This window comes from Heteronotia binoei, chromosome 5 (assembly GCF_032191835.1).
Source record: "Heteronotia binoei isolate CCM8104 ecotype False Entrance Well chromosome 5, APGP_CSIRO_Hbin_v1, whole genome shotgun sequence".
Lineage (NCBI taxonomy): Eukaryota > Metazoa > Chordata > Lepidosauria > Squamata > Gekkonidae > Heteronotia > Heteronotia binoei.
In genome coordinates, this window is record NC_083227.1 from 45488223 (window position 1) to 45505659 (window position 17437).

The following is a 17437-nucleotide window of genomic DNA, read 5'->3' on the forward strand; positions in this document are numbered from 1 at the left end:
TTTTCACAGCAGACTTTTTTACGGGGTGGTTTGCCATTGCCTTCCCCAGTCATCTACACTCCCCCCCCCCCCCCCCCCGAAAGCTGGGCACTCATTTTACCGACTTTGGAAGAAGGCTGAGTCAACTTCGAGCCGGTTACCTGAAATCCAGCTTCCTCCAGGAATCGAACTCAGGTCGTGAGCAGAGCTTAGGACTGCAGTACTGCAGCTTTAACACTCTGCGCCACGGGGCTCTTAGAGATACAACATGGATACATAAATGTAGGGGGGGAGGGAGGTTCTGGGCAAAGGTCCAAAGTCCCCCCCCCCAGTTCTTCAAGAATTTAAGTTAAAAAAAGCAGCAAATGTTTGATGCAGTTACCCTTTCCAACTTCCTAGGAATGACAGGAGGACAAGAATTTCAATACAGCCATGCTCACGTACAATTTTGTCGTATGCATGCCTGACACAAAAGTCTATTTCAACAGACCCTTTTCAAACTGCCTCTGTATTATTTCATTTGTCCTCATCACTCTAAGTAAAATGACTCACAGGTAGCGCCATGCCTTTATTGTAATACGTCAATCGAAGAATAAACAATACTAGACCTATAGAACTGTTCCTACACTATCCACTGCTAGCGTTAATCCTTTCGCTTTGTATTGAACAACAAGTGGAATGTGGAATGTCTGACAACTTTTGTATTGTATGATATTTTCAAACAAAAAGAGCAACTTTTTTACAATGACAGTGATGTTACTGATATATTCAAATATAATAAGAGTTTGTTTAGTAGTGGATTGCATAGGAATGATACTTTAGGTTTAGTACTGTTTTGGAAGAGGCCAGAAAGTTTATTCAGCTCTTCTGGGGTGGCTATAAACAGCTGACAGACTTGATGCGTTGGGGCCACAGGTTGCATGGGCTTGCTTGTGCCAAAGTAATGTTGAGAGGAAAGAGCAATTCTAGCAGCAGAGTGTGGAACCCGCTGGAGTCAAAGGCAAAAGTCTTTTCATGGAGGCCACAGAAGCTGTGGTTCTGCCTTGAGTCCACTGCTAGTCTACCTTCTTGGGCACACAACCCTCCATCTCCAGCATTTCAGGCCAGCCATCATATTTGTTGGTGTCCTTGTTGTTTTTCAAATACTGCAGAAGCAAAAGGAGACACCATTGTTACTTTCACTTGGAAGCTTCTCGGTGGGTTTTTTTTTTGCACTTGTCTTTCTGTCCCCTATTCCCCTTGCTCCCTGGATTCCTAGGTATATTGATATGTACCAGGGTTGCCAGCCTCCAGGTGGCGCTAGGAGATTTCCCAGAATTACCATGGATCCCCAGGGAATGGAGATCAGTTTCTCAGAAAACAGTCCCTCCTGTTCCCAAACCCTGCCCTCCACAGGCTCCATCCCTCCGGGAATTTCCAAACTCAGAATTGGCAACCCTGTGTGACCATGCTGTTCTTCCCATGGAATGGCATTTCACTTTGTAGAAGGGGTATGTCTTGATTTCAACTAATTCCTCCTCCCATTACAGGAATCCACTTTGGTATTCTATTGACTATCCATGAATAAGGTCTCAGGGGGCTACAGCAGGAAAGAAAATTGGAGAAGTCTTGCTCTGCAGTGTCTGCAGATGGCTACATGTTATTCTGGATACAAATATAAACAGGAATCATAGAGTTGGAAGGGACCTCCAGGGTCATCTAGTCCAACTCCCTGTACAGTGCAGGAAATTCAGATACCTCCCCACAAATACCATATGGAAGATATTCTGCCTCAACACACAGCTTAAAGCATGGGAAAGAAAGTGAGACATGTTCATTTGCGTGCTTTATCCATCATTTTAATCAGTTCTTGCCCCATTTGTTTTTAATTTGGAGAGCAACTGCTGACAAGGAAAAAAACCACAAAATTCTGGGATTGCACATGGAATATGTTCAAAAAGGCATTCCTTTGGATTGCAGTGACTGTACCTGTTCAAAAGGAGATTTGTTTTTGAGTCCTTTCCCACCGAGGAATATCCAGTTGTCCCGAAATCCCAGCTTGGAAGCGTAGTTACTTCCAAGTTCAGTCAACATCTTCCGTGCTTCATCATTCAGCCTAAGAGGTAGAAAAAGTTTAAAGACATCTGGGAACATCTCGTGGGTAAAGCCTGAAAAGCCAATTTTTCCTCCTCTGGAAAGGTACAATAAAAGCAGTCTGATTGGAGGTTGCGCCCAGAAGTGCAAGCTGACCGCAGTTACTACCACTGTGATGGTTTTATTTATGCAAACCTGCTTGGCAATCTACATAGGATGCATATGAATAGGGATGGGCATGAACTGAAAAACGAACTGTGGTTCTTTGTTGTTTGTTTGGTCGTGCTATGCCCAAATCGGAAGACGAACTGTCTTTTCCCTTTGGTGGTTCATTTGGTTCACTTTTGTGGTTTGTTTTTTCAGACCACCTGGCACCAATTCAATCAATTCCTAGGCAACATTGGAGGTGGACTTCTGGGGGCTCTAGAAACACCCATAGCAATTGTCCATAGGTTGGTTGGCAGCTCTGGGAGCCAATCATGGTGCTCCAATTGCTCTATGGAAGCAGACATCCTGACTCAGCTGCTTTCACTTTGCAGCACAAAGAAAGAAGAGTTAGTTGTTGTAAGAGCTGAAACTGAGCTTTCCTGGGGCACCTGCTTTGGGGGGCTATAACTTGGACATTCCAAATCCAGTATTTGCCAGATTTGGCAAGCAGGTGGAAGAGAGCCTGCTGAAGACTCCTGGTGAGTTTGGTATCTTTCTGAGATCAGTTTTGGTATCTCCAACTTTAGCTTGAAGAAACGTCGACTGTGGGGTATCATGATCAAGGTTTACAAGATTATGCATGGGATAGAGAAGGTAGAGAAGGGCTACCATGTCTCAGTCTTGATCTCTGGTCTATAATAAGAAAATGGTAACACCGGCTACCTTCCAAGATCTTTGTAAAGAAGACAGACAGTGCAGTATAGTGGTTAGAGTGCAGAAAATCATAGTTCACATCCCCATTTTGCTGTCCAGCTTGCTGGGTGAACCTGGCTGCTCCCTTACAAGGATACTTTTCTCTGCTGGGAGAATAACATCCTCCTGCATTGGAAGGGGGGATCTTCCATACAAACACTGTGTTCACTCCAAGCATAACCAAGCATTCTTGAGGAGTCCCTGTTTATAAAACTAGGGTTGTCAACTTCTAGGTAGGGCCTGGAGATCTCCTGGAGTTATAACTCACCTCCAGACAACACATATCAATTCCCCTGGAGAAAATGACAGCTTTGGAAAGTGGAGTCTATGGCACTATACTGTGCTGAGGTCCCTTCCCTCCCCAAACCCCACCTTCCCCATATGCTATCCTCCAAAATCTCCAGGTATTTCCCAACCACAAGCTGGCAACCCAATTATATAGGATCAAAGGAAAACATTTGACCTGATTCAGTAAGGAATGTGGGGTAGCTGCAGAGGCAGGCAATGGCAAACCACCCCTGAATATCCCTAACCTTGAAAACCCTACAGGGTTGCCATAAGTTAGCTGTGATTTGATGGCAAAAAAAAGAGAGGAAAAAGATGTTTCAGGAATGATTTGATGACTCGTAAGTAGAGATAGGTACAAACTGGGAAAATGGTGGTTCACACTGGTTCATGGTTTGTTTGATCCTGCATGGTTTTTCTTATGTTCAAGTGGGGATTGGATAAACATATGGAGCAGAGGTCCATCAATGGCTATTAGCCACAAGACACAGATGGAACACTTTGACTGGGGCAGTGATGCTCTGTATTCTTGTGCAGGGGGCAACAGTGGGAGGGTTTCTAGAGTTCTGGCCCTGCTTGTGAACCTCCTGATGGCACCTAGGTTTGGGCCACTATGTGACACAGAGTGTTGGACTGGATGGGCCATAGGTCTGATTCCACATGGCTTCTGTTATGTTCTTAAGGTATACATCATTACAGTCTAAAAATGAAGCAAGATTTCACGGGACAAAGAATGTTCAGTGTGATACTTTTCGTTTACTTACTTTGTGGCAGGGTCATCATAGGAGGCAATGAGCACAAGGGAACCTTGCTTAATTCCCCCCAGAAACATCACTAAATCTTTAACATCTGAAAAACAAACCAAAGGAAATGACTGGAATTTCTCTTTTCTCCTCCTTATTCTGTCATCTAGTGGACACATTAACAATTGCAGCTTGTGCAGACTTAAAAGTGTAGAATTACTGAGGAGGAAATAGGGTCCCCTCCATCAGCCCAGTTTATTACAACATCACATAGATAGAAAGAGAATTTTAAAGGGAGAAAGGGAGATAAATCCTTGCACTTCAAGGTCTGCAACAAAGAAAAATAAACAGAAGTCTTGTAGAATAAAACACTGAGTCTTGAAGGTGTCTTAAGACTGCTGTTTATTTTTGCTGCAACGGACTAACATAACTACCCCTCTGGAATTACAATAATGAAATATCTTATGAAGGGACCTCCAGGGACATCTAGTCCAACCCCCCCGCACGATGCAGGAATTTCACAAATATCTCTCTTGTACATACACATCCCCAGTGACCCTTGCTCCATGCCCAGAAGATGGCAAAAGCCTCCAGGATCCCTTGCCACACTGGCCTGGAGAAAAAATAGTGATTGACCCCAAAGTGGCAATCAGCCTTTCCCTGGGTGTGTAAGGGCCATGATAACTAAGCGCTGATGCAACCCCTCCTGCCCTCCTTCTCATTATCTGCCTAATACACAGAACTAGCATTGCTGATTTGTACTGGACTCAAGAAAGGAGAATGTTAAACAAAATAAAATTTTAAAATAAATTTTGAATTAAAAAAGGACAGAAACTTCCAAGTATCTCCTGCCCATAGACAAAATTTTGCAGGTCATTTTAGTGTGAGAAATGTAAGCTGGCAACACCAGCTCTTGTTGTACTGGAGTTTCTGCTATGGTATGGAACTAAGAACATAAAAGAACCCATGTTGGATCAGGCGAATGGTCCATCCAGTCCAACACTCTATGTCACACAGTGGCCAAAAAACCCCAGGTGCCATCAGGAGGTCCATCAGTGAGGCCAGGACACTAGAAGCCCTCCCACTGTTTCCCCCCCACCCCCACCCCCAAGCATCAAGAATACAGAGTATCTCTGCCCCAGAAAGAGTTCCATCAATACGCTGCGGCTAATAGCCACTGATGGACCCCTGCTACATATGTTGTCTAATCCCCTCATGAAGCTATCTATGCTTGTAGCCGCCACCACCTCCTGTGGCAGTGAATTCCATATGTTAATCACCCTTTGGGTGAAGAAGTACTTCCTTTTATCCGTTCTAACCCGACTGCTCAGCCATTTCATTGAACTAAGGAACTAAGAACTCTAGGAACTAAGAAGCAGACCTACCTCCTGAATACATGTCAAAGGCAGCCATCTTGATAAGGTGAGCATTAGTTCCTAGACGGTGAATAGAAACACAACTTTTAATGGGCCAAATGTACACACAGACAAATAAACTTTGCTCATTTCTTCTTTCCTGGCTATTTAGAAAGAAAATAGTTAGAAATTTCAGTCACTGTTTGGAAAATGTAAGGAAAGTAGTTAGAAATTTCAGTCACAGAGTACAAGGACTGAATTTTATAGGCTGAGATATGATTTTAGGTTAATTAATTAATTCATGTTTGTTCTGCTTCTGTATGGCTTGTGGGCTGTAATAAATAATTAATAAGTGTACTTCTAAGCACTATCATTTGCCTCTGTTTAATCTATAATCTACAAGGGCCCTTCCTTCCCCATTTTCCCCCTCTCAACGATCCAGCAAATTAGGTTATGCTGACAGACCGCAAGTAGCTCTAGGCAACCAAGTAAGGGACATGACTGAGTTTGAACCTTTGAACCTTTATCTTCTTAATCCTATTTTTAGCTACAATAGCATTTTAAGATATAAACTGGCATAATCAGGTATAATATATATTGTACGACAGTTGAAGCACTACGATCGCTTTTTACGGCTGTTTTTTAATACTGATAATTTATGTTGTTTTTTTATGATCTTATAGCATCATTTCGCCCTGTGATCTGCCTTGAGCAGGTCTCTGGAGAGGTGGCATATAAATTCTCTAGGAAATAAATACGTACCATTATGAGCTGTACACTCATCTCATTGCTTGTCATGCAGGTTTCTGTATTGCTTTAAAACTGCCCGTGCACAGCACAGATGCAGTGCCTTCCCAAGCTCCTCTGAAAAAACACTTGTCTCTACTTGCACTGTTACAGCTACTACAAAATATACCATTTTTATTATTAACTCCCACCCCAAAGTTATTTTTAATATAATTTGAGAAACTGCTCTGAAGAGGGGTTGGGGAAGAATGGGCTTTGTGATATCACAGGGAACCAGCCAACCAGTGCCTACAGACAGAGCTGAGGGATTCCCCCTGGGCCTAATCCTTATGACTGTACATTTTATTGAATGTGCTTCCACAGTGGGCTCACCACTTCGAGTTATGCACATCTCAGCACATGGACTATGTATTGTGAATGAAGAAGAAGATATCGGATTTATATCCCGCCCTCCGCTCCGAAGAGTCTCAGAGCGGCTCACATTCTCCTTTACCTTCCTCCCCCACAACAGACACCCTGTGAGGTGGGTGGGGCTGGAGAGGGCTCTCATAGCAGCTGCGCTTTCAAGGACAACCTCTGCCAGAGCTCTGGCTGACCCAAGGTCATTCCAGCAGGTGCAAGTGGAGGAGTGGGGAATCAAACCCGGTTCTCCCAGATAAGAGTCCGCACACTTAACCACTGCTCCAAACTGGCTCTCCTTAGCAGGGTTGGCACACTGTGCTGGCAGGGGAGGTCTCAGCAATGCAACCTGTCCCCCACCCTTACTCAGTGTAGCGATTGGGAGAAAATGGTTGGGAATGATATAGATCGATGCCAGGACCTCATTTCCTATCTAGGAACAAGACGTGATGCCATGTCCCTTGAGGACTTTTTCAAATCTCCACAGTAAAAACCACAGAGATCTGGAAATCCCTAGGGTGCTGTGATGTCACTTATGGTTCCAAACCAAAAAGTGACATCCCAGCAGTCTCTGTCTTGCCCCCCCCACTGAATGTTGTCAGTCACAGACTTTTTTAATTTTATTCTCCACCTTGCCAACGCTTTGTGTACTCTGGAGATAAATTCAAATTCCAGGAGAACTTTCAACCTTTCCTTGAGGTTGGTAAACCTAGCAAATGCCTTCCTTAGCTTGCCTGTTCCTCCCCAACCCCCACCCCGGATGCACACAGTGATAAACTATTCACCCCTCTTTAACTCTCAAACAGTCTGCTCTGCCAGATGCTAAACTGTTTTCTCAAGGTCAATCTTCTTATCTTAAAGTTTTATAACAGGGGGATTGGCTCTGGTTTATTGCGCAGGCAAGGCAGGATACAGGTCCATTAATGTTTCAACCTACAATTTATGTATGCCTAGTGCTAGAAACGCAAAGGAGATCACAGATGAAAACAAACCACCCTCTCCAGAGCACCTGCGAAAACTAAACAGTTCCTGGAGCAAAAATCCTGCTCTTAGCTGCAAACAAGAGAGGACTACTTGGCTACAGCAGCATTTCTGGGGTCCTCCTTATCCTAAACACATTCCGCTTTCTGGGTACCAGCTACAAAGTCAGGGAGTCAGGGTTGTAGCCAGTCCTCCTTATTAGGTGGGGTGACATTTCTGGAAGGGGGCAGACCTCTTCCCCAGCCAATCAGTTTGCAGGATAGCAGGAACAGTGGATAGCATGGTTGGAGGGAACAGGGGTCCCCTCTTGAAAAAGAAGTTGGCCATTAGGAGGCTGAAGTTGGTTTCTTATTCGCAGATCCTTATTCATTCCTTATTCGTGAATTCAACCAGAAACACTGAAGAGAGTTTGAAAGCTCTGAACCCCAAAATAAGGTCTGGACCCCCCTATAGTACACACCCCCTTCTTCAGGGGACTCTGCCCTTCAAGAAGACATGTGCTGTTTCATGGTCCAAAGAGCGGTTCTCATGCAAGCTGCTCCAAAACAAGATGCCCCCAGGACACAAAAACAGACAGACACTGGGGCCAGGATGTACCCCAAAACAATGTTTGGACCACCCCAAGTGACACATCCCCACGCTCAGGGCACTGTCCTCTTCAAGAAGACATGCAGAGGTGCCTGGTCCAAACACTGGTTCTGGCGCCACAAGCTTCCAATTGGGGTGCCACCTAGAAGACTGTATTTCAAAGGAGATTTGAATAAGGAACTATTTTGATTGCTTGCACTCTACACCCCAAAAATTGAATAATCAACAACTTACAACCTCTATTGGATAGTGACAAAAGTACTGGGGGTAAACCTTTTCTTTCACACAGATAGCCCCCTAATCTCAAACAACTCCTCACCCACAACAATATAACATCTCGTCTGAGCATGGACACTGGTACCAGGAAAGGAAAGGTCTCCTGTGCAAGCACCAGTCGTTTCTGACTCTGGGGTGATGTTGCTTTCACAACATTTTCATGGCAGACTTTTTACGGGGTGGTTTGCCATTGCCTTCCCAGTCACACTTTCCCCCCAGCAAGCTGGGTACTCATTTTACCGACCTCAGAAGGATGGAAGGCTGAGTCAACCTGCCGTCGGCTACCTGAAAACCCAGCTTCCACCAGGGATCGAACTCAGGTCATCTCCTCACCTGGTTGCCGCCACACACGCTTGACACCATCTGAACCATCTGCAGGGCTGTCGTCCCAGAAGGAAGCCTCTTCTAAAGATGGTGCACAAGAAAGCCCGCAAATGGTTTGCTGCAGACAAGCAGACTAAGGACATGGATTTCTGGAACCATGTCATGTGGTCCGATGAGACCAAAATAAACTTACTTGGTTCAGATGGTGTCAAGCATGTGTGGCGGCAACCAGGTGAGGAGTACAAAGGCAAGTGTGTCTTGTCTACAGTCAAGCATGCTGGTGGGAATGTCATGGTCTGGGGCTGCATGAGTGCTGCCGGCACATGGGAGCTACAGTTCATTGAGGGAACCATGAATGCCAATATGTACTGTGACATACTGAAGCAGTGCATGATCCCCTCCCTTCGGAGACTGGGCCGCAGGGCAGTATTCCAACGTGATAACAACCCCAAACACACCTCCGAAACAACCACTGCCTTGCTAAAGAAGCTGAGGGTAAAGGTGATGGACTGGCCAAGCATGTCTCCAGACCTAAACCCTATTGAGCATCTGTGGGGCATTCTGAAACGGAAGGTGGAGGTGCGCAAGGTCTCTAACATCCACCAGCTATGTGACATCATGGAAGAGGACTCCAGTGGCAACTTGTAAAGCTCTGGAGAACTCTATGCCCAAGAGGGTTAAGGCAAAGCTGGAAAATAATGGTGGCCACACAAAATATTGACACTTGGGGCATTATCACTTAGGGGAACTCACTTTTGTTGCCAGCAGTTTAGACATTAATGGCTGTGTGTTGTGTAATTCTGAGGGGACAGCACATTTATACTGTTATACAAACTGTAGACTCACTACTTTACATTGTAGCCACGTGTCATTTCTTCAGTGTTGTCACATGAAAAGATATACGTAAATATTTACAAAATGTGAGGGGGTGTACTCACTTCTGTGACATAGTAACTACACCGTCTCAGGCTCATTCACTTGTTCATCTTCCAATATCATATATGCCATTAAATGCCAGCAATGCCCTTCAGTTCTCTACATAAAGCAAACAGGACAAACCCCCCGCCAAAGGATAAATGGACACAAATTTGACATCAGGAATTACAGAACTGAGAAACCTGTGAAAGAACACTTTAACTTTCCAAAGCATTCAATGGGTGACCTCAAAGTAGCTGTTTTACTGCAAACTAACTTCAAAAACAGAATGGAGAGAGAAACTGCTGGATTACAAATTATTATGAAACTTGGAACAAACACCTCCTCAGGACTGAACAGGGATATTGGGGTTTTTTATTTCATTACAGACGCTAAACCCACTCTCAGAGTATAGTTAAACATCCATAGTATTCCAATGTATTTCTCTTTTAGAATAGTGTTTCAGAATAATTATTTGTAAAGGCATACTCAAAATAGGGATATTGGCTGTTTATCTTATTACATATGCTTAACCCATTTTCACTATATTTCATTGAATTTTTTTTTCCTATGGCAAACTAGAATGATGCTTATATGTTAAAAAGTAAATTAGATGGACAAGAACATCACTATACAATGTATTCCCCTTTTAGCTGTATTTTCATACTCAAATAGGGATATCGGATGTTTTTCCCATTATATATACTGAACCCATCTCCCACTATATTTTAAATGTATTTTTCTCCTAATGGCAAACTATATGTATGTTACATGTTCAAAGGTAAATTAGTCGGAGGGAAAAATTCCAGAGAAAGAAATGCCTTCCTTTTGGCCCAGAAACAGACATTCTCACATTTTGTCATATTACTGTTTTATTGCTTTCGCATGCACATGCTACTCAGATCAAAGGGCAAAGTTCCTTAAACGTATGGGTATATGGCTTATGGTGGTCGATGCTGTATTTTTGGGGTGCAGACAGCAAGCAATCAAAATAGCTCCTTATTTAAATCTCCTTTAAATACAGGCTTCTAAGTGGCACCCCAATTGGAAGTTGTCCCGAGTGTGGGGATGTGTCACTTGGGGTGGTTCAAACATTGTTTTGGGGTACAGCATGGCCCCAGTGTCTGCCTCTTTGAGTGTCCTGGGGGCACCTTGCTATGGAGCAGCTGGCACGAGAACCACTCATTGGACCATGAAGCAGCACATGTCCTTTCAAAGGGCAGAGTGCCCTGAATGGGGGAGTGTATGGCATGTGGTGGTCCAAAGTGCATTTTGGGGTGCAGAGGGCAAGCAGTCAAAACAGTTCCTTATTCAAATCTCCTTTGGAACACAGGCTTCTAGTGGCACTGGCAATGGAAGCTTGTGGCACCGGAACCACAGTTTGCACCGAACAGTACGGCATGTCTTCCTGCAGGGGACAGTGTCCTAAGTGTGGGGATGAGTCACTTGGGGTGGTCCACTTGGAATTTTGGGGTACAGCCTGTCCCCAGAGTCTGTCTGTTTTTGTGTCCTGGGGGCACCTTGTTTTGAAGCAGCTGGCACGAGAACCGCTCATTGGATCATGAAGCAGCACATGTCTTCTCGAAGGGCAGAGTCCCCTGAAGAAGGGGGCGTATGATATATGGGGGTCCAGACATTATTTTGGGGTTCAGAGCTTTTAAACTCTCTTCAGTGTTTTTGGTTGAATTCACGAATAAGGAATGAATAAGGATCTGCAAATAAGCAACCAACTTCAGCCTCCTTTGGCCATCTCCGTCTCACTCCTTTTTGAAGCTTGCTATGTCATTAGAGAGGGTTTTTTTTTCGAAATTAGAAAACAAATTCCTATTGCAAAAACAAGCCATCCCCCTTCTAAAATGGAAAATTGCATATAATTATATACTTATTATATGACAACATGGTCATATAATCACTCAGCATTCTTAGCACTCGGAGACATTTATCACACACACACACACATACATATATATATATATATATATATATATATATATATATATATATATATATATACACATACATACGTGTGTGTGTGTGTGTGTGTATGGCTGGGTAGGTCTGATATTCTGATTCCATCCTGTTTGACAAAGTGTGCATGCACATGAAAGCTCACATCTTGAATAAAACTTTGTTGATCTTAAAGGTGCCACTGGACTCAAACTTTGTCACATTGCTTCAGTTCAGACCATGCCTCAGATTCAGCAGGAGCTCACAGAGCCCTTTCTGACGGCTCCCCCTCTTCCTTCCCAGTTTCCACCTACCTTGTCCACTGAACAGTAGCTGCAGCTGCATAACAATCCCTGGATTAGGCTCCAGCAGCCCTCATTAACCCCTGGAGAAGCCTGCACCACCCTTTCTCCACTTCTTATGTGATTTGAGCAACGGGTGGCGTTTTGAATGGGGGGGGGGCGGCCCAGGACAGCCCCAGGCAAGCAAGGCCTGCTTGGGCTGGCTGGATCTCTAGCCAGTCCAAGCAGGCGTCACTCACCTGGGGCTCTCCTTTCTTGCATTACTTTTGGTTGGGGGGGGCAGCATATGCTAATGAACTCCACCATCTATTTTTCTACAAAACGACCCCTGCTTCAGACAAACACAAATTAAAATGGAGTCTGGTTACCAGATGCCCTCATATTAGAGGACATGTCCTCTTCTTTTGGTATCTATCCTCTTTTGGACTTTAAAAAAAATTGACGAAAATGTCCTCCTTTTGGGTTGAAAGGTCAGGAACATTCCTAGTTAGCCGTAATTATTGCAGCTTAAATAGGAGGAGTACCGTATTTGCCGGCGTACAAGACGACTTTTTTGCCCAGAAAAACATGCCTCCAAGTGGGGGAGTCGTCTTATACGCTGGGTGCAGCGGCAGCCAGGTCTAAGATCCGGGGTGAGACGCCATCAGATGAACAGCCGTAGCGAGGCAGGGACAGGTGTTGCCGGGCTTCTTCAGCGCGGCCCCTTTCCCAGCAAATGGGGGAATGGGGTCAGGCAGGGCGGAGACTGAGGGAGGGAGGGAGCGAAGAAGGGGAATCCGAAGGTCCGAAGAACGGCTCTAACTCGGAGACGTGGAAACCCGCCCACACGTTAGAGCAGATCCCGGGCTGCGAGGCGGGAAGCCGCCGACCTGTGCCTCTCCGTGGCGGTCAAGACGGGGGTGCTCGGGCTGGCTGAACGCCTGGTGCATGGAGGGAAGAGGTCGGGAAAGCAACCCGGTGCCTCTGTGGAACAGACCCTTGCGCCTTGGTTACAGCGAGAGAAGAGCAAAAGAAAGCAGCCATTGACTTTGCGTGAGGCGCTGTCGCTAGGAAGGCAGCTCGGCGAGGCGGCTTCCGCTGGAGCTCTTCTCCAGCGGAAGCCGCCTCGCCGAGCTGCCTCCCTCGCGACAGCGCCTCACGCAAAGCCAATGGCTGCTTTCTTTTGCCCGCGCGGCCAGGCGGGGGAGCTGCTGCTCTCGTCGCCCTGTTTGGATCCTGCCGGCAAGGAATTCAAAAAGATACTCTATATTTTGAATGGAAATGTTGGGGGGTCGTCTCATACGCCCAGTCGACTTATACACCGGCAAATACGGTATTTAAAATGAGATTTGTCATTTGTTACTTGCTTGAAGCAATCAGTTGGGAAATTTGTTCTCTTTTTTGCTTTTCAAAATATGGTAAATCTAAGTTAGAGGCAGAGTTAAGGCTAACAATTCCACAGTTATAAGTTTATTTCCTGAGTTGGACCTGGCAATTCTACATGGCAACCACCCAATATATGTGCTTCCTGGTGCTCACTTCCTTCCCCCCCCTAAAATGTCTCTTTCTCAAAGCAGTCAAAGAGCCAGTTCTGGCTTTTCTTAACTTTACTAGCATAGGAGGTACTTCAGAAGAGCCCAGGAGGCAACATCTTTGAAATGCAGGGAGCATCAGTTTAGAAACAACTGCTTCCCTCATTGCAAGATACTTTGTTAGGAAACTCCCAACATTTTGCTATTGTCTCCAGTCTCCATGGTAGCCCTTTTGTGGTTAGCTATGGCTCCTATGGCAGCCATTTTGTGGTGATGCCAAGTGCTTGTTCTCAAAACTCCAAAAGTGCCGGCAGAGTCAACCCCTCTTTTGTGTTGGTGATGTAACACTGCAATAAAGCCAATGATAGGAAGCTATTTCTCCTTTTTAAATGTGTACCACAAGGAGATGTACAAGTACCTGATGCAGATGGGACTCTCTCTCTGTACTTAGTACATGAGGAAAAGGCAAAGAGAGTAGAAGAGAAACCACATGCTTGACAGAAAGTTATTGCCACCTTGGACAAACTCACCATTGACAACAACAATGTTCAGTCCTCGGCCAATGTTATTTTTGATAGCGCTCATAAATCTGAAAAGAGTGTCAAGAAGAAAGAAAAAGATGAGCCATTGAAGTCTGGTACTCAGAATGCCGTAATTGTTTATGAATGGAAGCACAATCATGCCATTGTGTACTATGCATTTTGCACAAAACTTACACCGTATCCTGAAGGCACATGGAAGGTCCGACGACATTGGCTGCGCCACTGATGATCTTGAAAGCAAAGGTGTTTTCAGGGCAATTTCTTTGATTGCCACAGCTATATCGGACTTTTGATGCTTCTGAAGAGAGAGACCCCCCAATAAACCTCAATAGATCATACAGACACCTCACACTGTAAGCCTAGGTGCACAGCTGCTGTGTTTTGTAGGTTTTGTTCAATGGTGTTTATGGGCCTCAGAGTCAGTGGGACTCTCTGGTCTCCTGGCTGCATCCCTTTTGTGTTTTATGCTGGGCATGCTCAACTGGGAGGCACAACCCATACTGAGGGAGAAGAAGGTTTAGTTTGGGAAATCCCACAGACCCTCTAACTGTGCCCCTTCTGTTTTGGAGTTTCAGGGACCCTGGCCTGCCTCTGGCTTGGCATTTTTGTATTTCAGTGGACAAGTTACATGGGTTGTTTTTATGAGAAGCCAGCTTCTGAGGCATTTATTTGGCATTAAGAAACCAAGAGGTTAATGACCACAAATATAAGGGCCAAATACTATCAACTGAAAACATATAACAAAAATATTATCAAATATATGAAAATATATGTATTTATTACAAATGAGAAAAACAGAATGAAGTCATTCGTAGGTATCAAACAGAAAACATATGAAACCAAGCCCATACATCTTTCAGCCAGTTTGGCCTTCCTCAGTAGCCAAATATATATATTGTACATTAGCATCAAGTAATACAATAAATACTAAAAATGGGACCAATTAAAATGGTTTTATAAGAAATCTCAAATAATCAAGGCAGGGATAAAATACAGAGGCTTCATTTTCAAATCTGTTCTGGTCATATACTTGTGTAGAAAGACTAATTTTGGGTCTTTCCCTCTTAGTCCAAGGAAAGTATATTCTCATGAAATTTGGAGCCAATAGGGTTTGCCAGGTCCAGCTCACGAAATATTTGGGGACTTTGGGGGTGGAGCCAGGAGGCAAGATTGTGACAAGCATGATTGAACTCCAAAGGGAGTTTTGGCTATCACATTCCTTTTAAATTCCTTCATTTTATTAGAAATAATGGAGGATGGGCACACCTTCTTTTGGAGCTCATAGAACTGAATTCCCAGTCTAATCTTTTTTAAACTTTGGGGGAGGCGGGGTTGGGGGAGACATACTAGTTGTTATGCTGAAAATTTGGTGCCTCTACCTAAAAAAAACAGCCCCCCACAGAGCCCAGAGATACCCATAGATGAATTCTCCATTATAACCTATGGGGAACCAGTCTCCATAGGGTATAATGGAGTGCTCAGTGGACATTCAACCTAGGCTTGCCAATTCCAAGGTCCCAGTGAGGGATTTCCCAGTTTTGCAGGCTCTTTCCGGCCTTCAGTCAGCTGGCCAGCGGAGGGAAGCTTCACCGCCAAAGCCACCATGTGCCTTTCTACCTCTGAAGGCTTAAGAAGATGCTTGGGAACAATTTGCTTTTAGGAAGGTGTGTGTGCCTTTAAATCTCAAGCCAGGCTGAATGGGGGCAGGGCAAGCCTGCAGAACAATGTGGCTGTTGTGAGAAAGGAAGGAAGCAGCTTGTTCCTCCGTTTGTTTTACACTGCCTCTGGGACTCATTTCCACAGAAAAATAGAAATAGTAAAGTAGAACCTCTGGTTTCCCTGTATTAGTCTGAAGAACTTGGTTGAGTATACAGCATTCAACAACTCCAATGGTGAGTAAATTGTCCCACTGAGACCACAAAGTGTGTGCTTACAAACTGTGTTTATTTTGGCTGTGTGTGTGTATGTGTGTATATAAGAAAGAGAGAGAGAGTGTGTAGAAGTGGAAGTGCAGCCAGCTGCTGGGGAAATGAGGAAATGAAGACTGTATTCAAGGTAGTTGCACTGCTGTATTTCAATTTATTTATTTTAGGGAATGGAAAAGTCTCCCAGCTCCACCCCCAAAGTCTCCCATCCCCATCCCCAACATTCCCAGGTATTTTCTGAGTTAGACTTGGCAACCTAATTCAACCTCCCCCCCCCACACACACACTTTCTGATAACCCTGAAATGGGGGGAGGGCTTCCAAACCAGGAGATCCCCTGGGGATTGGCAACCCTAAGTCAATAGCAAGTGAAAATTTGCATTATACCACACTGGCTCCAAACTGGCATTATACCACACTGAACTCCCTCCCCTCCCCAAACCCCACCAGACACCACATGCAAAATCTCCAGAAATTTCCCAGTCCAGAGGTGGCAACCCTATAATATGCACATACCAGGGGCACTCCGGGATGGGAAGGGGCTGTTTCATTGACGGAGGCTCATGCTTCCCATCTGGGAGCCAGTGGAGATAATCCTCCTTATGCCCAACAGGCCATCCTGAATTTTAAGGAGAGTTGTTTCTCTGGTGAAACTCTGGCTACCATGTTGGTTGCTGTGACAACAGGCCACCAGAAATGACATCAGCACTCTTGGAAGAAGGGAGTGCTCCCTGAATGCCACCTGTACTCCACTTGTATATGATAAATAAAGCAAACGCTACAGAAATCCCGTAAGTCTCCAGTGCTCTCTCCTCCAGTGGGAACCACCCCATGTGAGCACTGCCTGGAACTTTTCACCATTTTGTGAAGTGGAGAATATAATAACAACATATTAAAATAAAATCAGGATACTCACTAGTTGGCATATCATTGGGCCCTGTGAAGGCAACAAGGAAACAAAAGCAATGTGAAGTATGGTATTAAAGAAAATGAACCGCAGACACTTTTCGTTCCTACAACCAATCTGAAATTAATAACATTTGGAAATCTCTGGTATTCTGGCACTTGGCTAAATGTTCAAGAAGCTGGACTAAGAGGAGAGTGTAATTCAGCAGAGATGTAACTGATGGGGATGTTTGCCATTTGGTATGGTTATGTACAGCTGCTGTCGCCAAAGAGGAGCACATCAATATATCTGTCCTTCCAATATGCTTATTCCAGTCCTATTGCCGGCTCTGCTTCAATGTAAACACGACACTCCTGTTTGCCCGCTATTCTGTTCTCGGTGGTGGCACTTGAAAGTGTATCCTCATCCAACCCTTTCTGAAGAACTGTGCATGAACAATGAAAGCTAATACCTTAGTAAAAACTTTGTTGGTCTTAAAGATGCCACTGGACTCAAACTTTGTTTTCTTTCCCCGCTTAGTATGGAGAAGGTCCCAGGTGCCTGCCAAACATGATGCTAGCTTGAATGCAATGTGCTTATTGTTTGAGTTGGCTCAGCAATGTCATCTATTTTTCTTGAGTTACAAAATGCTTCCCTACGCTATGCCCTCTTTCTACAAGTGAGCATTGTGTTTGCCTATAAAACACTGGCAATTGCTAGTATTGGTCCGGACTTTGGCAGAGAAGTTCTCTTAGATGAG

General features: G+C 44.7%; 1 protein-coding gene across 1 annotated transcript in view; it reads right to left on the bottom strand.

The window, feature by feature from the left end:
- Positions 1-534: 534 nt before the first annotated feature.
- FAM3D (FAM3 metabolism regulating signaling molecule D) overlaps positions 535-17437 on the bottom strand; it is a 53713-nt gene continuing 36810 nt past the window's right edge. The window contains exons 4-10 of the mRNA XM_060238267.1: positions 16708-16728; positions 14042-14165; positions 13856-13914; positions 5366-5416; positions 4002-4086; positions 1948-2074; positions 535-1124 (exon numbers count right to left, since the gene is read on the bottom strand). Of these exons, the coding sequence (XP_060094250.1) occupies positions 1035-1124; positions 1948-2074; positions 4002-4086; positions 5366-5416; positions 13856-13914; positions 14042-14165; positions 16708-16728 (557 nt within the window). The 3' untranslated portion in view covers positions 535-1034. The remainder of the gene's footprint in view (positions 1125-1947; positions 2075-4001; positions 4087-5365; positions 5417-13855; positions 13915-14041; positions 14166-16707; positions 16729-17437) is intronic.